Raw genomic sequence first — 25116 nt, forward strand, 5'->3', positions numbered from 1 at the left:
CGTGAGCGCATTCATTTCGTTACATACACACACACATACACACATACACACGTACACACACACAGACATGTTCCGATCTCGTCGAGCTGAGTTGAATGGTATATGACACTCGGCCCTCCGGGCCTCGGATCGATAGTCGGTTTTTCAAGTGATATCTATACCCTTCTTTGTAAGAAGGGTAAAAACATTTGCAAGTTTTTAAAGGATGACCCCGAACTTATCTTCCTTAATTCCCATAGAACTCTCCTCTGAATTGTTTTCGAAATTGTCTTTATTGTATTCTAAGAATTTCATTGAAATTTTCAACGAAATTCTCCAGAGAATTCCCTTTAAATTGTTTTTCAAATTCCATTTTTATGCTCCTCAGAATATCCTTGACATGCTTTCATATTTTTTTTTAAATCCTCAACTGAATTTCATTAGAAATCTCCTGGAATTTTTCTTGTAACTCAATTAAGAATTCTCTTTGAAACAATCCTCAACAATTCCCATGACATTCCTCTCTGAATTGGCACGAAAAGCAACCAGAAATCCCGTTTCTTCAGAAACTCTCTCAAGGATTTTTTTTTTTAACCCTCATCAAAAGTTACTTACTCGTTGAGCTCAGGCTTTACGGGCTAAGTTTAGCTGTCTGCAGATGCATCTTGACTTGGATCAACTTCAGTGATCTTTTGTGTGAAAGTCTATATTAGTTATATAAGTCCAGTGTCAGAGATCTTATGGCACAACTCCGTAGGTTTTTTGAACTGATTTTTATGTCAACTTCGGACGTCTTATGGAATAAGTTGAAAATCTTTATTTCAACTCCAAAACACTTCAATCGAAATCAAACGATCACTATCCTGAGTCTGAGTTAACTGTAGAGGTCTTACCATGATGAGTATCAGTCAATTTCAGAAACCTTAAGGCCCAACTGCAGATGCGTTGAGCGTTACCGGTCAGGAATTCGATTTTAGCGACCTTATTGTTCAATTGTAGACGTCTCATGGCTTGGATCAATTCCTTCCAAAGGTCTTGGAGCTCTCTGAAGTCAACCCATAAGACCTCTGTATTCAATTCAAGCCAAGTTACGTCTACAATTAAATGATAAGGTCGCTAAAATCGGCTCCGAAGACATCGTTATTTGACCCACAGAGCCGGAGCTCAGCTCATAAGACCTTCGTAATTAGCATATCAGATCTTTTAACTTAATCCAAAACACCCCTAGAAATATCTGTAGTTCTAAATGAAGTTGAAGCTCATTCATAAGCCTTTTGTAGTCATCTCGCTAAGTCCTTGAAGTTTGGATATATGGGATGAACTACGCGTCAACCTCCAAATCTGGATACCTTCTTTTGCCAATTCCAATCGACTCCAATGGTCTAAGTGGTTGTCTAAGGCGCTTGTCTACGGTCCATATAAAATTTCGAAATTCTTTATGGGCAACTGACAACTACGCAGGGGGACAGGAGGGATCAAAAGTCTTAGCAAAACTGTCTACGTAGTTTATGGACAGCCCTAAACGGGTTAAGCCCAGCGACGTTATTATTCAATGTTGGGGGTCTTTAGCTAAGATCGATGAACTTATCACCTATAGGTTAACTTTAATCTACTGGCTCCGGTTTTCGAAGGTGGAATGATACGGGATAATCACTGTGACTTGTGTGTCAATTTTAGAGTCTTCATGAATCAATTTTTTTGGACAGCTCCATTACGCTCAGAGGTATTAGTGTTTCGTTTTAGAGACCTTACAAGTCAACTTCAGAGATTTTATGGATCAACTCGGATGACTTATGGGTTTACATTGAATGTCTGACGGGTTGGTTAAATCTTTTGGTCATATTAATCATATCTTTTGTTAATCCAGAAGGTCTCAATTCTGGACTAAAAAAATATATGTTTTAGGTTAACTTCAGAGGGGTTGATGCTTCAATTCAGATACATTATGGCCTATATCTACGGGTCTTACAAGTCAACGGCAGAGGTCTTATGAGTCACTTCCAGATTTTTCTAGAATGATTTTTAGAGGACCCATGGATTGAAAATAGAGGCTTTGAAAATCATCATAAGAAACCACAAGGTCAGAGATATGTTTCTCTTACTCTTGAAACCATATAGTTCACCTTCGGAGTCCGTTCAGGCTTTCCTGGTCAGAGTTCTTTCATTGAATTTTAGAAGTCGTACGGGTCAACTCCTAGAGGTATTTATGGGTTTACTTCAATCAAGTTATATTAGGATTACGAAGGTTTTACGGGTTGAGCTCTGACTTTATGTAGTCAATTTTAGTGACCTAATGGCTTGGTATATTTCCAGAGGTCTGATGGGTCAACCCAAGGAATACCCAAAGGTTTTTCTTTCGATTAAATTCAGAGATCATAAATGTACATTTTGGAGGCCTTATGGGATGAGTCAACTCCAGAGACCTTATAATGTTAATGTAGAGGTCCAATGAGTCAACTCTAAATAACTCCAAGGGTCTTATGGGTTATGCCCAGAGGCTTGATTATTAAATTTTTAAGGGCTTTAGATTATGTTGAGAGATCTTATCGATTAACTACAGAACTTTTGCATTTAAGGTCAATTCCGGGCTTTTTTGGGTTAACTTCATAAGCTTTGTTAGATATGTTCAAGAGATATGCGGTCAACCAACATTATTATTTAAGTTTAGAGATCTAACTCTAACAGTTATGAATCAACTTCAAATGCCTATAGCAATTTTTTTTATCTAGTTCGTTTATTTGGAAGGCTCAATCGCGTTAGCTTTACGGAGCCGATAATTCATTGTGCACTGTGTGTAACAAAATTCACTTAATTCTATGTCTAGTAGGAGTTGGGCCGATTACTCGCGGCTTACTCGGGGTTAGAAGGGTACATTTTCGAAGGATAGGATCAGGGGAGGAGCTTGGGGTAGGGTTTCGTTGTCTCATCAGAGCGTTGTCGTTAGTATGAACGGTAGTGCTGTTCTAGCTTCGTCCGGAGTTCGACCGGCTATGGTGGGTGACCAGTGGGCGACGATGAGACTCATCGAGGCGGGGGGACAAGACATGCCTATAGCGATGTCTGAGGTTTATTTCGGAGGTATTGAATTTCAGAGACGTTACGGTTAATTCTATGGGTCTTACGAGTCACATGAGAAGACTTATAGGTCAGCTCTTTATTTTTGTAGAATGATATTCTAATTTATAGATTAAATATAGAGGCGAAGCCTTAAGGGGAAGTTCACCGCTCCGAAAATAATTACTTTTTGATTTATCTAAAAATATTGAAAAAAGGTAATTCACGTGCAAAAACTTCACGTGCAAAAACTTTTAAAAAAAAGTCATTATGGCATAAAGTTGGACTCAAAAAACCACAAAACATCGACTTTTCGGTTTTTCTGGAGTCCAATTTTTTTTCATGATGAGATAGAAAAAATATTTTTACACGTAATTTTTGACAGAAATCTAAGGAAGAAACTGATTTTCTTGGACTTTTGATATTTTTTCCCAATATTTTTAGAAAAATAAAAACGTACAGAAATATTTTTTTTTATTTTCGGGCCGGTAAACTTCCCTTTAAAACAACATAAGATACCACCTTAAACTTCAGAGATTTTCTGCTCTCCCTCCAGAAAACAAACTACAGGCTGAATGCACATTTTCAGTTAGTTTCAACACCCTTAAGCGTCAACTCCAGATATCTCTAGAGATGTTTTGGATTAGCTTCAAACATTTTACATCAAATTACGAACACCTTGCAGGTTAAGCTCTGGTTTTACGGATTAAATAAAGATGTCTTAAAGGTCCATTTCGGTCGACCTTAATTGTAGTTTTATCTTGGCTTAGGCCAATCCCAGAGATCTATTTTATAGGTCAATTACAGCTATCTTCTAAAGTTTTTTTCAATTAATTTCAGAGATATTATGAGAAACTCCATGGTAGACCTAGATACCTAATGAGTATAATCCAAAGGACTTGAGACAACATTTGAAGTTATATGAATTAACTTAAAAGGTTGGACGGGCTAAGTCCAGAGACCTAAAGCCTAACTTCTAAGATCTTATAAGTTAACTTCAGCTTCCTGACTCCGTACTCACTATAGAAAGCTGAGTTATATCTAGAGACCTTATGATTCAACTTCAGTGGCATTTAGGAAAAATTTCAACATTAAAACATTTCAATCAAAACACTCAAAAAAGTTTACTAACAAAAAATTAAAAATATTGACCAATTGTCAGTTTTTGAGTGTCCATTCCGAAAATTTGTATTTTTCGTAAGTTTTTTATATTTTTTTTTTGTATTTTTGTATGTAAAATAATTATTTTTGTATATTTTTTCCCAGAAAGGTATAATTTTTTTCTACAATTTTGTCTCAGACGTCTTTTCAATTAGAAATATCGTTCCCGTGCAACAATTTTCTGAAAAAATCATTTTGAAAACATTACAAGATCCAAAAAAGCCGATTTCTTGCAAAAATGTGAATCATTGCCCATAACAAAAAAGTTACTTTAAGTTTCATACAAATCGAAGAAGGTCGATTCAGAAATTATTATTTTTTCTCTATTTTGCCAGGAACTGCTCATATACCTAGTTTAATATAGTAGATAACAATCGATACTCACTTGGCATGTCCTCCGCTGCCGTTCTGCTGCGCGGTCGAGAAGAAGAACAAATCCAACAGATGGACGTTCTGCATCAGCACCACACACAGCTGGTTGAGCAGTATGACCAACCGTTTCTCCACGTCCGGCGGATAGATCTCGTTCTGGCTCGAAGCCAATATCTTGAGCAGCGGCCTCAGAAACGGCTCGTGGACCAACAGCTGATGCCGACTGTGACTGACTAGCTGTTCGTATAGCTTGAGCTGCTCCAACCGGACGGCGTTGGCATATCTGCAAAATGGATGGGGATTAACCAAACGGTGGTTACCACACTGAAAGCTATTGTTTTGAAATTACCTTCCCGTTTTGACGCCCCATTCGTAGAGTTTGTCCAGTAGGTTCTCGCTCAGCAGGTGCTCCAAGCAGGGTGCCGATGGGGTCGGAGCTCCCGGTAGGTTTAGCTTGTTGCAGTGGTGTAGTTCCACCAGCAACAGAGTGACCATGTGATCCAGATGGGTGACCACTCCGAGGACGTCATCGTGTGATTGACCACGATTGTTCTGCAACAAGGGAGAAAGGAGAAATAGTGAAATTATTGCAAATGAGCTTAAAAGATACAAATCAAATGCTATTTCTCCGGTGATGCTGATGATGATGATGGGAGAAATTTCCCAGCCCCACTTAATTGGAAGCCGCCCGGTAGGTGCCAGTTTAAACGCATATCGTTTATAGACCTGAACGGATAGACACAAATTGGTTGGATTATCCGGCCGCTATCCGGCACTTGGAGGAGTGCTACTGGGACAGCAGTGTGTGCGAATTGCAGTTTTTTTTTCTCGACTTGCACGCAGCCTGGGCACTAGAGGACCGAGGAGCCGCATCAGATACGGTTTGGTGATCACGTTGCCGAAGAAGCCATTGAACAGAAACAATAACAATGGGCTAACCTACCAACCACAACATGCGGTTACGCTTCCTCTCTAAAAGGTTTTGGACGTGATTCGTAATGAGGTGTACGGGGAAATGATCCTCAACATGAGAGAGCAGAAGCGTGAATTAAGATATAGAAAACACCAGCAGCAGATTTTACTGGAAATAACATATGCGATAAACATGCGATCGGGAAATGTACGATTAACTTACAGTTTTGCATGAAAGATATGCAAAATCTGTAATGAATAAGCGCATGTAAAGAACCTGTAATGTAATCGTCGGAAGATGTTTCAAATAATGTGGTTGAATTAATGATTACAATTTACATTAATTTAGTTGATTCCCACCAGATTAGATATAAGAAGTCATAGTGTTAAGACTCAGATTTGACAGCTGAGGCAGCTCACAGTCGTGCAAATAAATAAGAACCATAAACGAAATAAGACTAATAACGTAAATCCCTTGGCTAACAGCAGTAGGCACCACCTACATGCGAAGCAACTGTGTCAAAAATAGAGTGATAGTTCCGTCGCGTCGTAGCACCGTTTGTATAGGACCGAGATTACAGCAGCAGCAACATTTTCTGCGTGGTCGTTTTAACAAGCCAAAGCCTAAGCTGCTACCTTGACGGGGTACTTACTGCCTGCCTGTCCGAGATGCAATGTAAGAGGGCCCAAAACCAAATACATTTTCAGTTTTATGGTTTTGGGCCATTTTTTGGCGCTGAGAGCTTTGTCCAACATTAGGAGAAATGGCAATAATCGTAAAACTGTCGACGTTCAACCGGGTGGTGGCTGGTCGGCATCAGTCGAGAGGGAAAGCACCCCTGTTCAAATGCGTAATTTACGCTCTCTTCATTGCGGCGGCTTAAATGAAGTTTTTCATTTGCGGCACCAATACAAGAGCCTCTTCTGCCGCAGCAGCAAAGTTCCACACAAAAAAATACCATGAACTGAATGTATGTGATTACGATTGATTGGCATTCATGGGATGTTTTTGCACTTAATGCCTCGTGCCACTGCGAGTAACGTATAACAAAAATACGTGCTGGACATCTCATTGGGAGGTAGATATGTTTCTGCAGAATAAGTAAAAGTAGTCGGTCATGTGCTTAGAAAAAGTGAATTGTTCGAATGCACAATTTCGGAAAAGCCATTGTGCAGCTCAACAAATTCCGTTTCAACATCCAACCAGACAGCCATTTCCACACTTGAATAGAAACACATTGGCACACTTACACCGAAACGGCCACCGCAAACGACCGTTTTTGAGGGAATGGGTCCCACATTTCCATATCAAGGTGCATCGTGTTTCGACGTCTTTTCTTCTTCCATCGATCCGTTCATGAATGACCCGACCTCCATGCATGCAGTGGGTCGCACGGAGAGCGAAAAGTAGGACCAACAAACCCCTAACAATTCTTGCCCATTCAGCCAACAACAACAACAATGCGCTGCTGCCAAATGGTACCGGTAGGTGGGGAGAAGTTGGTCATCGTTATTATGACGAGTAAATTTATGTTGTTTCCGTAGTGTTAAAATTATGTATATTATCCAAACATTATGAGATTTATTTGTTTTATTTATTTTGGTTTTCTTCATCGGACTTAACGTGTCTAAATGAAGCCTGATGGGGAAAAGCCTAGAAAAGGCGTAAAAACCCCATATCTTTTCGAAATACATGAATCACAATAATACAATACAATACAATTACAACGAACATTAATCAAGTCTATAGCATAAAAAAAGTTATCCTCCTATGGCATAGAGTAGTCCGTGAATCAGGTAGAAGTCCTTCTCAGAAGTCTGCGTTGAATACGGTGATGAAAGGTTTCCGCTGCACAGTTGAAGTCGAAAAACTCGTAAAACTCGTTGAAACGCCCAAACATGAAACGTATTGGGTCATGCAAGCTGTAGTTCGCAGCACGAGGTCCAAGATGCAGGAAACTCCTCGAGCTTGAGCTTGATTGACCGCCCACGGTTGCTACTCTGTTACTGCCAGATCAGCTGTAATTACACAGAGAACCAATAGACGATGCTTGGGACTAGCAATCATCCTCAATGTGTAAAAACTGGTGATCTTAAATTAAGCAATACCAGCGCCGGCCGCGCCCGAACACAGGTCAAGAAAGGAATGGGAAGGATTGTGTTGACATGACACTCGCTTTGATGGAAGCCGAGAACACCTCTGCACTTCCACGAGGAATCACTGGGATGTTGGATAAGAGGGTTGGGTTTGCAGCAGGGTTCGTTTTGGTAAACGATAAGCTGAATTGATGTCCTATGACATCAGTTTGATGAGTTTGGGACCAAAACCCACGGTCTTCTGCTCAGTAAGCAAAAACGTTTGCCACTAGGCAAACGAGTACCTTTTTAATCACCGAGTTGCTGTTATTACCATGTAGTCATATTAACAAATAAAACGATTGACGAATCTTGAATGTAGATGGGCCTGAGATTAGACTCATGATGTTCTGCTCAGTAAGCAAAAACGGTTGCTCTAAGGCCACCGAGCCCCTCATATCACATAATACCGTTGCTCAAATTTGTGTATCCATTCAAACCCGGAACCAACGACAACAACGAGTTTCGCAAAATACACGATACACAAGCGATTTTACCATAAATCTCTTTGATATGTAAGGACCTGGGACAGCGTTTTTCTGCTCAGTAAGCAGGCCACTGTAACCGACGATTTTTCAAATCCGAAAACTAAAAACTACGAAAGAGTACTTAGGCCTTCATTAAGTTCCACTTTCACGCGACGTTCAATGACAGGGTCCTATCTAGGATTACATCTGAAAAATCCAAATCTGGCCAACGCCCACCTAAACCTGTTCTAATCCACCTGAAATGACTAACGAATGGAAGACTTTGACTACCCAACCATGCAATAGTCTCATTCCGTGCCTTATGGCAACTTGATGATTCTATTGCGCTCATCTTTTGGCACCACCCAGGGGAGACTTGGTCCTGTACCCAATGCTTAACTTATCTCCATTCCACTCAGCTACTCGCAATTTCTTGTGATATAGTGGGCGGAATATTATTATATGAGACAATTCAATGCAGACGTCTTTCCAAATTTGGCAGATCGACAGGTAATCGGTGAGTTACCACGATAGTTGCTATTCAACAACTCGACAACGTCCCATCGTCAACGCCTGCTATGAGAATTTCCCATTGCAGACGCCAACGAAATCACGTCATCGAGCTATCGATCAACTACCCTGGTTATCGCCTGGTACCTTATAGCACGATGCTAGGAGGCGAACCGGAAGAATCGATGAGCTACCTCTCCCCCTCCAAGATGCAGGAAACTCCTCGACCGAAGAACTCGTTCGGGTGCGTAGATTTCGAATTCAGCCAAGATTCCTGGAGAGTCGATATCACCAATAAGTACTTTCGCTGCGAACACGGCCTGACTAATCGTCCGCCTATGTTCTAGTGTTTCAAGACCCATGAGTTGACAACGATCTTCGTACGGCGGAAGGTTCACAGGGTCATTCCAAGGAAGGTGACGAAAGGCATACCGAACAAATTTCCTTTGAACAGATTCAATCCTCGCTATCCAAACTGCTTGATACGGGCACCATACTACCGAGCTGAATTCCAAGATCGATCGCACTAGAGAGCAGTATAGAGCTTTTAGACAGGCAGGATCGCGAAACTCGTCAGCGATCTTGAAAATGAACCCGAGTTGCCTGTTAGCTTTCGCAACGATGCACGAGTAATGAAGCTTGAATGTTAAGGCGCAGTCCAGCGTGATTCCTAGGTCACGAACATTGTCCACACGTTGTAGAAGTTGGTGATTTATCGTATAGTTGAATGCCACTGGTTTCAGCTTGCGATGAAATGAGATAATATTACATGTTTGTACATTCAACGTGAGATAGTTTCTTGAGCACCACTCTTCGAAAGTATCGATTAGGTGCTGAAGCCGCAAGCAATCGGCGAAGCTACGAACAATCACATAGATCTTCACATCATCCACGTAGAACGATCGGCAACCAGTTGGGAGGATCAGTTCGGCCTCATTCACAAAAATCGAGAATAGCAATGGTCCCAAGTTGCTACCTTGAGGAACACCGGAGCTGTTTGTAAAATAGTCCGATTGCTCTGATCCGATTCTAACACAAAGTTCCCGATTGGTCAGATAAGACTTGAACCAACGAGTTAAACCAGAGGATACACCGAGTTTTTCTAGTTTAGCTAGCAGTATGGAGTGGCCAACTCGGTCGAATGCAGCCTTGAGATCTGTATATACAACGTCCACCTGCGCTCCAGCTTCCATACTTCGAAGACATAAAGAAATGAACGGAGCTAGATTTGTTGAAACTGATCTCTTGGGATAAAAACCGTGTTGGTCAGAAGAAATGTAATTTCTGCAGCTAGAGAATAATGCGTCGTTGATGATGATTTCAAAAACTTTAGAGCAGGCACTGAGTGATGTGATCCCTCGGTATTTTTCGACGTTTCTCTTGTCTCCTTTCTTGTAGATCGGGAACATGAATGACGATTTTCAACGCGTAGGGAACTCCCCCTGCTGTAATGAAATATTGAACAGCTTCGAAAACGGTGTTGCAAGCTCTGAACAGCATCGCTTCAGGATGCTTGAGGGGATCCCGTCAGGGCCAGCAGCATTAGAAAATTTCAGCTTCTTGATGGCGGATTCGACGAGGTCTACTGTAACCGAGGTAATCGAAAAATTGAAAGCATCACTGGGAGTGTCCCTCACCGCTTCAGCAACTTGGGACAACGAAGCCGTAGTGTCATTGAAAATGCTTTTGAAATGTTCTGCCAGAAGATTGCATTTCTCAAGGGAATTGCTGCCGATTCTATCACCCAGGTGAATTTCGACTGGTAGCCCCTCCTCGTTTCGTTTGGTATTCACGAATGACCAGAACTGCTTTGGATTAAGCCGTAAATTAGCCTGCACACGCCTTGTGTAGCTCTTGTAAAGAATGCGGTTATATGTGCGATATTCGTTGCTCGCTGTTGAAAATAATCGTTTGGTGAATGGGTTACGAGTACGACAGTATTTACGGAGGGCCTTCGATCTCAGACGCTTCAAATTCCGTAGTCGAGCATTGGACCATACGGGTTTGGGAGAGGGTCTCCTCAATGGGACAGAATCAGTTATTGCCCGGCCGACGACCTCAGCGAAGTAGTTGACGGCTTCATCAATAGATCAACACGTGTCAAGGAACTGCCAATCTGCCTGGGCAAGCGAGTGACTCAGCGCGACGAAATCTGCTCTACGAAAGTCGAGCTCATGTACATCAACAGGGGGGTTATCGTAGCGAACAGGAACAGATAGGTTGATGGAAACTTCCAACGCAGGATGATTGGTGTCGATGCCAATCAAAGGCTCTGGGGCTTCTAGTATAGAACATTCCAGTCCTGCAGCTTCGTTCGCCAGAACGAGATCAAGTAGCCGAGAGTTACTATTCAGTATCGAGTTGATTTGCGTTAAGCCATGCAGGTTGAAACCATCAAGGAGAGCACAGCATGATGCGGGCATGTTCGAGCGAAGAACATCAATGCTAGGAAGATCGTTTGCAGGAACGTTCCATGAGAGCCCTGACTGATTGTAGTCACCAAATATCAGAGCTAGGTCGTTTTGTTCTAGTCGAGAGAACACGGTACCAATCGAACTGATGTGGTTTGCAATGCTGCTCGAATCAGATTTCCGGTCTGGAGGTAGATACATAGCGCCAATACTTATTGATCTACGAGGCGTCGTTATTTTGACCCACAGCTGCTCTAGAGAAGGGCAAACTGGAGCAGGATCGATGCAGGAGCTTAGGCGTTTGGATACCGCAATCAAGACGCCTCCCCCACGCGATTTGGTACTATTCTGGTGGTTGCGGTCGTTTCGAAATACCGTGAATAGACTGCCAAATAATTGAGATGAATTAATGCGTTCATCGAGCCAAGTTTCCGTAAGAACTATGACATCGTAGTCAGAGTCAACGGCAGTCAGGAAAAAATCATCAATCTTTGTTCGCAGGCCACGAACGTTGTGGTAATAAGAAGGTCAACAACGTCAAGGGAATTCTTGGGAGAGTTTCAAGAGAATTTCAAGAGATCCTCCTCAAGAGCATTTTGAGAAGCATTTCAAGGAAATTTCTATAGAATTCGGAGGTGAAATCCAAGAAAAAATTGGGATTACACTTTTCAAAATTTTAAATGGCATATCACGAGATTTCCAGGAATATTCCAAGCGAATAGTAAAGAAATAATGGAAAAAAAATCAAAGCAATTTTACGCGAGAATTTTTAAGAATACAAACATAAATTATACAAAGATATAATTTCAAGAGTTTTCTGGAGGGAATTCCTAAAGTGTTCTGCAAAAACATTCCGACTATTATGGAGAAAATTTCTAGCGGTCCACAGGAATCCTAAAAGTAAAAGTAAGGCCTTTTTAATGCACCACCAACGCCAGGCGAGTTCGAGAGGAAACGTCAACCAAACCGTTTCTTTACATAAGAATAAGGATTTTTCACAACGCAAATTAAAGCATTTTTCATTGAACATCTTGCCAATTTCCATCAGTAATTGACAAATCTGAACTGATTTGCACCTAAACTATTCACACACAAGAAATCCGGAAGATCATAACCACTAAGGCACTATTAGAATTTTGCATTTTGCCCAACAAAAATAATCCTGAACATTAGCAGAATCCTTGCAAAAATTATACAAAATTAAATTTTTCAACTATATTTAGTAATCGTGCTCGCTTTTTGGCCACTAAATTTTGTTTCAGGGAGCGATTCCGATGTTTACTGGCACAGAAAGACTTATATTCTTCTCTTGAAAGGATTTTACGCACGGTGGAAAAGTTGGAATCGTATTTCTTTGCCAAATCACGTATGGAGACACCTGGGTTGCTTTTCACGTACCTCAACACCTTTCTCCTCAGCTCTTTGTCCCTAGTGCCACTTTTATGATAGATGCACTGTGCTCTATTCACACTCAGAGTATCCTTGTAACGTTTGATTACAAGACTCACCGTTGACTTTGGGAATTTTAACACTTTTGCTAATTTTGAGGCAAACCACGAAAGGTTCTCTAGATGTTTGTGCGCAATCAATTTTCTTTTCTCAAGTTCCATGATCCGTAATTTCGGGATGCGTCGATCAATCGAGAAAAACTTTTCACCAATTTCTTCGTCAATGAAACATCAACAAATGCCTGTCAAACGTTTTTTGTTTCAACCACCAGGGGCGCAGTTATGTATTAAACCGTGCGTCCAGATTTACTTTGAATCGAGCTTTAGCGACCAAAAATATCCATTAGTACCGTCCCAATGACGCGTTCATCTAGATAAAATTGATCTTAGATCCATAGGCCAACATTAGAGCCATTTCCCCTATATTACCTAAATAGTTTCCAACAAGAGCCGAACCTCTGATCAAAACCAAATCTACATCCCTGTGCAACGTATCGATGTTATTTGTAATATTACTGTAATTTTATTTCTTGGGTTAGCCTCGAGCCATATAGAAAAAAAAAAGAGTGTCTCCATTCTCCAAAGCCCCAACGCAATGCGCCCTATTCTGCCCCTAGGACAATAGATCTCTGCCTCTTGTCATGTCTAGACCAACAATTGGAATAGTTAGGTGGAACAACCAAACGTAAACCATGGCCTTAAACGCAAACTTCTCGAGAATCAAAACAAATCCACACAATCTAGCATTAGAATCTGAAAGAGTAAACTTCCTTTTTCGACTGGCATTGAATGTTTGTGTGAGTGTGTTTTGATTCTCGAGAAATTTGCGTTTCAAACCATTGCACACTGGGCAAAAATTGACACCACCGCGACTAAATTGAGTATGCCATGAGGCTGCCAAAGGGTTTCAGTCAACATGTTATACATATTCTTAAAGGAAAAACAAAGGAGGATCCGGAACGACCGATAAAATGGCTACATTATATATATTTTTCTATGTTGTTCAGAATTACGAGATCAAAGCGTATTTAAGATGGAAACTATATTTTGGGTTATATTGGCCATATTCTGGTTCTCCGGGTAATCTGGATTGACCGATAAAGTGGCCACATTATAAAAATTGGAAATATTTTACTACCACTATATTTAAGGTCGAGTTAAGAAATTAATCTAAGTTGAAACACTATTCTTTCACTGTATTTTTCAACTATTTAATCGCTATTTATATAGGGGAAATGTCTTTAATGTTGGCCTATGGATCTAAGATTGGGCCCATCGCTAAAAATCTGCTATTTGTCAATTTTATCTAGATGAACGCGTCATTGGGACGTTACTAATGGATATTTTTGGTTGCTATTGAAAATTTAGTCGATTGTTGAATTTATGTATGGGCCCAAATTAGGGACACTTGGGCCGACATTACCTGCATTTCCCCTAGCTAACACTCCATTTATATCCACCGAGGTTTGTTTTTGTTTCCTCCTTTTTCTTCCGTCCGATCGCTGTCAACTCGATCGATCAACAATCTACGCTATGAGTTAGATCGTCACTCTCCACCAACTGTGTGCCTACTGGTTTTCGCCACACCCCCGCCCGTAACTCCGGTTCCGGATTCTCGCCAGAATTGCCGAATTTACTAGGAACCTCGATAACCGCCAAGTTGGCAACACACCTCTAGACGTTCGAATGCACCTGTCGTACTCTGCCATCATTACCTTTAAACACTTCCTCAACGATCCCTCTGATCCAGTTCTTCCTCGGTGCGTCATCTACGACAAACACTAAATCGCATACCTGTATCGCTTTGCGCTCGTTGATCCATTTTGTCCGCTTGTTTATTGTCGGCAGGTAGTCTTTGCACCAGCGCGGCCACATTTGATCGGCCAAGTACTGCGACCGTTTATAAGCATTCCGCAGAGCTTCCGCAAAGTCCACAGCGCCGTCCACAACCATGTCTGCATCCTTTATAACGCCATAGAGAAAGTGGTTCGGTGTTATCGCTGCAGCTTCTGCAAAATCTTGTGGGAGATAGGTCAAAGGACGAGTGTTTATCATATCGTCTGCCTCAGACAACGAAGTCAGCAAGATTTCATCCGTAAGTTTTCGACCATCATCGAGCGCCTTCAATGCCTCCTTTACCGATCGCTCCCAAATACCACCCAGGTGTGGGTTACCTGGGGGAGTGAAGCTCCATTTAAGTTTGGAACTTGTCACGCTTTCTGTAAAAGCTCGATCGATGTGCCACATCTTTTCCAACTCATTGCTAGCGCCTTTGAAGTTTGTGCCGTTGTCGGAGAATATTTCGTCCGGAGCTCCACGTTTGCAGACAAACCTCCTAACCGCCATTAAGCACGCTTGGGTGGTTAAACTGTGCACAACTTCTAAGTGCACTGCTCGCACCGCTAGACAGGTGAAGAGCGCTATCCACCTTTTCTCCCATCGTCGGCGCACCAATACTTCTACGGGTCCCAAATAGTCTACGCCAACCGAGCTGAACGGACGAAGTTGTGACGTAATCCGTTGTACCGGTAGCGATGACATCATGGGAGCTCGCGGCAAACAGCGATTGACTCGGCACCACATGCAACTCTTCACCGCTTGTTGAATAGCCCATCGCAATTTGGGAATGTGGAACCGTTGCCGCAATTTATTACACACGGTCTCACGGTTTCCATGACCGAACTTCTTATGGTAGTACATTATAAACCTGTTGGTTACCGCATTTCCTTTAGTGAGTATGACCGGATGTTTCATGGCGAATGTGGCAAATTCCGCTTGCTCTATTCTGCCCCCGACACGCATAACTCCTTCGGTATCGAGTACGGGGCTTATCTTGCAGATGGAGCTTGATTTTTCTAATAGACCCGGAGCTTGTTCCGGTTTCGGATCTAGGTTTCTTTCAAGGATCCATTTCTCCTCTGGAAACCCGTCACGTTGAGCCTGCCTCAACAAGATCGTTTCGGCCGCTTGCAACTCGTCCTGTCCAAGAGGTTGCAGGATAGATTTTGGTTTTGCTTTTAGCAGACGTTCCTGACCCGGGGTTGCCTTGGACACCAGCTATTTTTCTGCGACAGTTCGCGACGAACCGAATCACCTTGGCTGTACTTCGAAGCAGACGAATCCAACAATATGTTGACTCAACGTTGATCAAAAGAGCACCAAACGCCACTTCATGATGTAGTACACACGTACGCATCTCTTCACTGGTATCAACGGCAGGCAATACGCTTACTGGCCACCGTTTCTAACTCGCATTGATTCGATAGAACGATTGTCATCCTTAAATTTATATACAACATCTAGGCATTTACGAAATAGAAATATATTAGCTACAAATCGTCATCGTACGAATTATGCCAAATTTGGACCCTTGAACCAAATGATGGACACATATAATAAGCACTGCGATAACATTGACTTTCCAATGACAAAAACCAAATAAAAGCTATATTTTAATTCCTCGTATAACGTCAGCTAGAAGTATTTTTTTTTAGTTTGTTAAGACATATTATAAAAAAAATATAACAAAGCCAAAATTGTAAAAATAGCACTTAAGACAACATTTGTAAAACGGTCTACACAAATTGACGACAAATAAATAAATAAATGAATCTGTTTGGCAGCCGAGCTATTCAATTTAGTCGCAGTTTTGTCAATTTTTGCCCACTGTGCATTGTTACGTTTGGTTATTCCGCCTATTACAATTGTTGGTCTACATGTATAGTAAGGATTATAACAATCCATCATCGCAGAAGAAAGCAAAACGCAGATATTAATAGACTAAACATATCCTTTTACTTCAGTAACGTCAACATCCATGTCCATGGGGTGGGTCAAGATTCTGAGAATTCAGTTGATAAATATTTTCAAGATCCTGGTCTTAGAAAACTTTTCAAGACTATGGCGCTGGATGAAAAATTCTAAGAGAAATAAGTTCCAAAGAAATAATTCAGTTTAGTTTCAGATTGTGTGATTCATACATTGTCAATATTCAGAGACTTTGGTTGAGAACAAATTTCAAAATCCTGGTACTAGAAAACTGTTCGAGATTATGAGGCTAGATTCAATATTATAAGTACAATCGGACTTTGAACATTTATTAATAAAAATGATATGTTATAGTTTGAAATTCCCGGTATTTTTTCAGGTTAAAATAAAAAAAAAAACTGGTTTCGATCATATCTTTAAACGGTAAGACATACCACTCTGAAATTATCACCAGTGAAAGATAAGAAGTTTTCACTCACGAAAATATGTTCTTTGAAAAATTTCATTTGGTTTTCCTTATTTTTCTTTTTCAATTTCTACTAACCGTAACAAACTTCTTCGAAATTTGTTTTCAGATTTTGACGTAGGACTACGTCTGTGACTTCTATATGGGGGTACACTTTGTGAAAACCTAAAATGGAACGTGTAACGAGATTATGAAAGATTTTGAACGTTAATAATTCAGCTGCCCCTGGACCAATTTCAATAAGTTTATCGCTAATCATTCAGAAATATTTCTACGCATCGATAGCACTGTTTATTTTCAACAAGAAACTATTGAAAAAGTTGTAAATATCAAGCATTGTCCGAAAGCGTCGAAATACTTAACAAGTTCACCAGTTACGTACATGCATATGCTGATTCCCCAACACAGTCATCAGCCGAAACAAGTCGAAGTGACATTCGCCTCCGATCTTCGGGCGTGTGCGAAAGGGAAAGATGCAATTGCGTAACATTTTGCACACTCATTGCCATATTCAGAACCACACGCGCCCAACGACCACACAAAATGCTCTCCAGAGTTGTAATCTTGTAACCAAATTTGGAGCATGGGTGCAAGTGATTTTGATAGATTCTCTTCATCGACTTTCTGTTTCGTTAATAACTCGACGGCAAACACATTCATTGATACGTTTGTTGTTCTGGATGATAGAAGAATATGGGATTGTCCGGTACGATTAGCTGATCTAGCTGCCTACACGTCATCATCATCTCTCAAAGGCTTTAAGCCTGTACTACCATCGGCCCTTTTCAGGGCTACCAAGATTTTCCAAAAGAGTTAAAATTCTGAACATGTCCCAACTAAAATTCATATCAAAAGATTTTTTCAGGGCAATCAAGTCATACTAAAGAGTATAAACAGAAATTGAAATTGTGGAATGCTACGAAGAACACAAGTAAGTAAATGCAGTGAAGGTGTTTTACCTAGAAAATATACGATGTAAAATCATGAAATATTTGCTTTTAATTTTCGGATGGCTTGTGTGTGAATGTATGTGTATACTAATGATGATGATTGAAGAATATTTCAAAAACAAGAAGAATCCGAATTGAGTAACGGTGTCTTGAGCATTAATATTTACTAAAACAAAAGAAGCACTCCAAGTGAATCAATTTATCCATTCCAGTTTTGGCTTTATCTGTATAACAAAGTAAATGGTTAAAAGAGAAAAAGAAGGAGAAGAACAGTGAAGTCCTACCGCAACGCGGTCCGCAAGAAAATAGTTTCCCTAGAAGCCCTTCAATTTAGTGAAAAGGAAGAAAGTGCTGAGTGGTTGCGATGATGCGCGTTGGTGTAGGGTGGTAACTTCCAACTAGGTCGGCCAAATGTTGTAAAGGATCGTGATCGGATTTACCGGGAAATACCGATTGGAGCTTATGACCATTAAGGACAGGTAAGTAGTTGGTCCATTAAGGTAAGATAAATTAATAAACATATAAAGTATCCGTTTGATTTTGGCAACACGTCCTCAGTATATTTAAACTGCTTGTGCTCTGCAGTTATATTATTAAATTCTGTTTAATAATTTTCTTAGATTTTCAGTAAAATTGTGGAGCTTTAAACGTCACCTGCAGGCCTGTTCTGCGAGTAGTATGGCTCTCTGTCGCTAGTAGGGTGACGGTGGTCGCCTCGTGTGAGGGGACTCTTCATTTGATTGCACGGAGAGTCACCCCACTAGTGCGTGACTTTTGTTGACTCATTGGAGGTGGAGATTCGCACGACTCGCGGAATAGGTCAGATGATAAAATTTGCATTTATAAAAGATTTTGAAAAGCTAAGAAGTCAAAATTGTGTTGACAAAATCTAACGGGTAATGCCGATATAATATATATATATATATATACACACATTAAATGCAAAGGGGAGGGATGGGACCACCAGGGCACCGGATTGAAGCGATTTGGATGAGGAGAGTGGAATTGCCAACTCCCTGTCATTAACATTTCGTGAATTGACGGCGGGCTCTTCTCCCCACTCATTGGGACGTTCCCTCGTATGATGGCTTGTTCTACATCGGGTTGTAGGATTTTATCATTGGAAGACGATTCTCCTGATCCCGCGGATTGCGCGTAAGTGTATCTGCTTACGGGTCCGCCCCTCCGTTTTTGGCCCTTCTTACAATGGTAAATTGAATACAACCAGGTATCGTACTTGATCAAGTCATACTTGGAGGATGATCCACTGTCTAATGGCTGTGCTTTGCAACAATGAGTGGTATCCTTTGCATACATTACATACATACATATCTGTATAACAAAGTAAATCCAATGACGTTGGTATGTATTTGTATTGTACAAAATTAGAACCCGTATGCCAAATTTGGAATCAACACACTCAGAAATTATTACTGACTTCGGTATTTTTTACCGAACTTTCAACAGGTGAACGTTCGGTAAAACTATGACCCTCATTTCAAAAGCAGTTTCATTCAATTTTAATTTTAAATTACTGTCAGCCTTGCTAGAGTCTTGCAATTGTGGTGAAGTTCTCTTTGTTTTGAAGACTAAAAAATAATTAATGAAAATGCCTGATTTTTACCGAACAGTTCAGCTGTTGTCGGTAATGATTTCTAAGTGTGAAGAAGCAGTGTTGTATATTTAACGAAATATGAATAATTTGTGACTTTTTATCGAATCCAGAAGCATTCCATTATGTCTAAAAATCCTCTGGAAGAAGAGAGGTAAAGCACGGGTTGTGCTTAGAAGGCAGAAAATTAGATCTAACCCCTATTCACAAAAAAGGGGCACGAAAGAGTTAATAGAACGCCTACTGTAAAAAATTCTTCATCAAACCAACACCTTCGAGAAGACTATCCTGAGCAGAATCGCATCACCGCGGTGATCAGTTTCCCCCCGTTTTACGGTGGCTAAAAAGCAGCATAGCGGTACAGTGCGGGTGACTGCATAATCATTTCGCGCATTATACATATGCGATATTTTTTTCATTTCTGTTTTGGGTCGTTGCTTTCAACGTTTTTTCTCTTGTTGCCCTCTATCCATCGACCGACCAGCAAGCAAACTCCCAACGGCTCCTCCACGCACGTGTCGGAATTGTGAACGTAAGCACTTTGATGCATTACGGATTGAATGTTTACCGCCACCGCACTGCTGCCACTGCTGCCACTGCTGCCACCGACGCCGAGTACTTAAGCTTTTAGGCATTTTGCAAGTGGTGAAGAATCGTTGTACATACTACCTATTGTTATTGTTACGACGATGACGACGGAATCCCCTTGGCCACCACCGACGCACGTCGTCGTGTCCGTGTCTTCGACTGATCATGACTTTATAACTGTTCTCCCTGCTTACTGCAACCGCGACTGATTCATTCAGGTGAATGGCATGGCAAGGGTGGTGAACTTTTACAGCTCGTCGTTGCCGGCTAGGACTTTCAGGACTGTGAATGTCAGTAGCTCCAGTTGATACAACAATCTCTTTTCGCATTGGGTAGTTCGATTTATTAACAAAAAATACACCAAGCAATCGAACATATTCATCTTGATCGAAAATTACACACAGTGACAGGTACAGATAGATTCAGATCATTTGCTACATCGATCGCAATTCCAACACCATGTGGGGTAGAAAATAGAGTGCGAAAACAAACAAACGAAAAATGGCGAGGCGTGAATGTCGGTTACTGTGTGATGGCCATCAACAGCGACAACGGTGTGAGCTGACCGATTTCAAAGATCATTGCAATCAGGGTGTAATAAGTTTTATCATTCGTACTGGCGTTATACGCATAACTGTCCCATGGTATATCCAATTCATTTGTAACATGGGACATCTTTGCGTGAATAACGGTAGCAGAGGTATCGAACAATGAAATCAAGTGAATCATTGTTTATTAGTTTTGATCAGCTTTCAAAGCTGAAACGATTTGGCGAGCTCATAGGGTGTCTCAAAAAGTATATGCACGATTTGATTATGAAATGAAATTTTTTTTTTCAGGAGCTTTAATTTTTATTTTATTTAACCTCTATGGCAATTGGGTGGAAACATCTGGGCTTCCATAAATCGTACGCCAAGGAGCTGCCTTTTAATCTGACACTACATTTTAAGCTCAAGTCCTCTTATGCTTTTTTTTCAAAGCATTAGAATTAACAAAGTAGGGGTGGTAGCGATCAATATTGTCAAAAATAGTGATATTAGTGACCACGTTGAAGAAATAAGTGTGGTCACTTATTTTTTCAACGTGGTTCCTAAAATCACTACTTACATGCTATTTTAAAACATACGTTTTATTTGAAATTGTCAATGAATGTAGATTACATAAACAAATATCTAAGAAATAAAAATTGTTTTAAACTCAAAAAAAAAGCAAGTTTACAATAATTATAATACACTCTCATCATTCTATTGATTGGTCCATTTTTACCATAATTCGTTCTGTGAGGTGACAGTTGAAATACATTTCGAGTTCTTAACATGTGTGATAGTACGTAAAAATTTAAGCTTGCTAATATTGTTTTCTGAATTTACGCGTTGTGAGATAATATCATTAACAAAGGAAATCATGGAAATTTCTTTTCGTTTCTTAAGTTTTTCAATGTTTATCAACATTCAACATAAGAAGGAAGGGGAAAAGAGGTCCAGCCTAGTTTCCTAAGAGCAAATAACAAAAACTGTTTTGAAATGATTCTATACGATTTATATACGTTTCATGGTATGGAGCCCAAACCACACTGCAATATTCGAGAATTGATCTCACGTAAGGTAGATAAAGTGTTTTATGGTATGGTATATGGGTCTTTAAAATGATAACTAAATCTTTTCATGAATCCCAACATATTATTTGCTTTGTGAATTGTGGTGTTCACATGATATACAAATGTCAACCTCGAGTCAAGAATTACTCCTAAGTCCCTTATTTTATCGCACCATACAACCAGCTGGTTTCCTAGAGTACATGTAAAATTTAAAGTAGTGTGTTTTCTGGAATAAGATATAATATTGCATTTCTTAACATTAATATCCAGCAGACTTTTAACGCACCAATTGTAGGAAACATCAATTTCATTTTAAAAATTTAGCAAATCAGAATTGTTAAAGATTTCCATGTACAATGTCATATCGTCAGCATATATGAGCACATTTAAGCGATTTAACACAAACTTCACGTCATCCACAAATAAAATAAATAATAAAGGACCTAAATGAGATCCCTGTGGAACTCCCAAGGTAACATTAACTGGCGAGGACATTTTTCCTTTAAAACGATCTGTATTCTTTCTGTCCAGTATGGTCCAATCCATTTTAAAAGTGTACTTGTCATATCTAAACGTTTTAATTTAAAAAGAAGTAAGGGAATGTCAAAGGCCTTACTAAAGTCAGTGTATAAGGTTTCAACGGTATTACCTCTATCCATTGCTTCAATAGAAAAGTTTACAAATTCCAAAAGATTAGTAGACGGTGACCGACCATTAAAAAACCATGTTGATTATTTGAAATGCGATGCTTTACCTGGTTAAATATTTGCTGGTTAACAATTGCTTCAAACATTTTAGGAATACATGACATAATTGCAAAACCTCTATAGTTTTTAATGTCTGACCGTTTGCCAGATTTAAATATTGGGACTAAAAATGATTTCTTACAATTTTTTGGAAAATCACCTGTTTTGAGAGATAAATTGTAAAGCCAAAACAATGGTTTAACAAAACTAGTTGCTATGTTTTCAATAAAAATGGAGGTATTTCATCAGGACCAGATCCTTAACTGGCATCGAGACTTTCAAGAGTCATAAAAATTTCTTTAGCCGTGATATTATTAACTGATACGTCATTTCCCCTTCATGTAGGTAAGAAAAATAATTCAAACCGAGAGCTTTACTGGATTTCTTATATATGTTTTGGAAAAAACGAGCAAATTGGTTACAAATAGGGTTTTTGATCTAATTTCCGTCCTACTAAGCACAACCCGCGCTTTACCTCTTTTTTCTGAACGAGTTTAAACGAAAAATGGAATATTTCTGTCAAAGATGACTTCTAAATTTATTCACCTTTACCGTTGGATTTGATTAAGAGTCACAAATTATTGAGATATTGTTAAAAATCTAATACTGCTTCTTGATTCTAAATTCGTTCTATGAGTTTCAATTCCGTTCTAACGCATTGAAACGCCATTAGATTTCCTTCATCCTACGGATAAACGTAGAAAAAGGGGATTCGCTAGGAGCGCTTCTTTTGTTTTGAGAACAATGAGCGTAAATATTCATACAATGGGCTCTAACAGGATTTATGTTGTAGCTAATGAACTAACGTATCGGAACAAACCTATTATTGATTTGTGCATTGTGAAATCATTGATATTATTGATCTTTTCTGATCGATAGAACGGAAATGGGCGATTACGACGAAGTAGTGCTCTACCCTATCCTCACTATCAGTGCTATCAAACTCTTCAAACTGCATGCGTGATGGGAATGTACATGACTTCATTCTTTCGTTCGCGAAGTTAAAGAACGTTTTGGGTTCAGATTTTATATTGTTCTCTACTCTTGAATTCTAATTCTCGTATGCTGACGATATTTCTGCCTCAAGTGCTCTGCAAATTTCATCGCTACCACCCCTGCTTTGTTATTTCTGGTGCTTTGAAATCATAAAGGCAGGGCTGGTAGCGATCACTGCTGTCAAAAATAGTGATTTTAGTGACCATGTTGAAGAAATAAGTGACTAAATAGTGACTTATAGTTGTAAAAATAGTGACCAAAAAGTGACCCTGAATTGAATTAAAAATAAATTTTATTGAAAACTCTTAGAAATTTCTGAGCAGCACAACTCCTGTGAACTTCAAAGGAAAATTCCATGGGCGCTCTGAGGGTTATTTCATAAAGTTTGTGGAAGAAAACAAATAAAGTCCTTGGATTTTTTAAATACTAAAAGAAGGATCACAATTAAATCTGAGAATAACTCCAGGACATCTTCAAAGGAATTCGGAAAATAAATTCAGGAGAGTTCGCCAAACAAATTATGAGAAGAAATCTAAGGAATTTGTGAGTAGAAATGCCAATGATTTCTTAGGAGACTTTCAATGTGAGTAGAATTCCAAGGGAAGGTGTGAGATTCAAAAGGAAATCTGAAATGAATTCAATGAATATTCTGACAATCTTTCCAAAGGGTGTCTTATAGTGGAGAATTTCAAGGTAATTACGATGAAAACTAACAGAACAAAGAGTTCGAAGGATAGCTTCATTGAAATTTCCATTGAATATGGAATGGACTATTCTGAGAACTTCCCAAATTTTTCCTGCAGTTAATGAATTTGCCTTGAAGTTCTTTTGTAGCTTGATGTTCAAAATACTACTAGCGTTAGCGTTGTTATGATATACTTCGTAGATTGGATACTAGCGACACTCACGTCTCTTCTGAAATTCTCAGTTAGACTACTTTCAGGAATAATGCTGAGGAGTAAACATTGGTTCCAATCTAAACAAGAGTAACAGAAGCATGACTGTCGCTATTCCCGGCCACGCCCATCTTTACCATAACTAGGGATAGGGAAGGAAATGTTGATGTAGTACTTACTTAACGAGAAGCCACCGACTTAGCGACACCCTCATAAGTGCTACGGAGTTGGAGGGTTGGGTAGGGTATTCGGTTAGGATTCACCTCAAGTTGGCGATGCAACCAAAAGTATGTATTGTTTATTTGTTGTTTATTTAATCTCTCGATAGCCGACTATCGAAAGAACATATTAATTTTGTTTAGTGATAATGAATTTTAAGAGTCATGATGGAGAGCTTGGGATTAAACCCATGATTTTCTGCTCAGTAAACAAAAACGATCCCTCCAGGGTCATCGAGCATCTCAGAACCATAACGCTTCGCGACAATACAGGACTACGTTTTCGCTTGATATGCAAATAGTTTCCGAGGTTAATGTTCAATATCAAATATACAAATGATGGTGGCGATTTATTGTGCTGTGGAAGAGCTTGGGGTTAAATCCATGATTTTCTGCTCAGTAAGCAAAATCGATCCCTCGAGGGTCATCGAGCATCTTATAATCCACAGCGCTTTGAATAACTATTATTAACGATAATTACATGAAATAAATAAAATATAAACTACAAACAAAACGTGACTGCTAAAATCTCAAAAAGATATTCTCACAAATATATTTCACGCCACCAGGAATCTCAAAACCATTAGACGTTATAATGATACTCTGCACATATTAGACACAAGAAGAGGCCAAAAAGCAAGCGTCCGACACACAAAACCCGTCAAATCCACAATCAACGATGCTCACGAATCATAAAACCGCTGACTGCGACACTCTGAAAGCGAAATTGACAGGATCTATGCGTCAAACACCCGCCCTCCAATCTCCACCCGCATCCAACAGCACAAATCTCCATTACAACATCTAACGAATTCAAAACTCCGAAAAT

General features: G+C 39.9%; 1 protein-coding gene across 5 annotated transcripts in view; it reads right to left on the reverse strand.

The window, feature by feature from the left end:
- Positions 1-25116, reverse strand: part of LOC135701166 (FHIP family protein AAEL005291) — a 93222-nt gene that overhangs the window by 34038 nt on the left and 34068 nt on the right. For all 5 annotated transcript variants that reach the window (XM_065221909.1, XM_065221908.1, XM_065221910.1 and 2 more), the window contains 2 exons: positions 4916-5118; positions 4580-4849 (listed from right to left, as the gene is read on the reverse strand). In XM_065221909.1, coding sequence (XP_065077981.1) covers positions 4580-4849; positions 4916-5118 — 473 coding nt within the window. The remainder of the gene's footprint in view (positions 1-4579; positions 4850-4915; positions 5119-25116) is intronic.

Source organism: Ochlerotatus camptorhynchus, unplaced genomic scaffold, assembly GCF_037179485.1.
Source record: "Ochlerotatus camptorhynchus isolate MF236.1 unplaced genomic scaffold, CSIRO-AGI_Acam_v1.1 ptg000150l, whole genome shotgun sequence".
Classification (NCBI taxonomy): Eukaryota; Metazoa; Arthropoda; class Insecta; order Diptera; family Culicidae; genus Ochlerotatus; species Ochlerotatus camptorhynchus.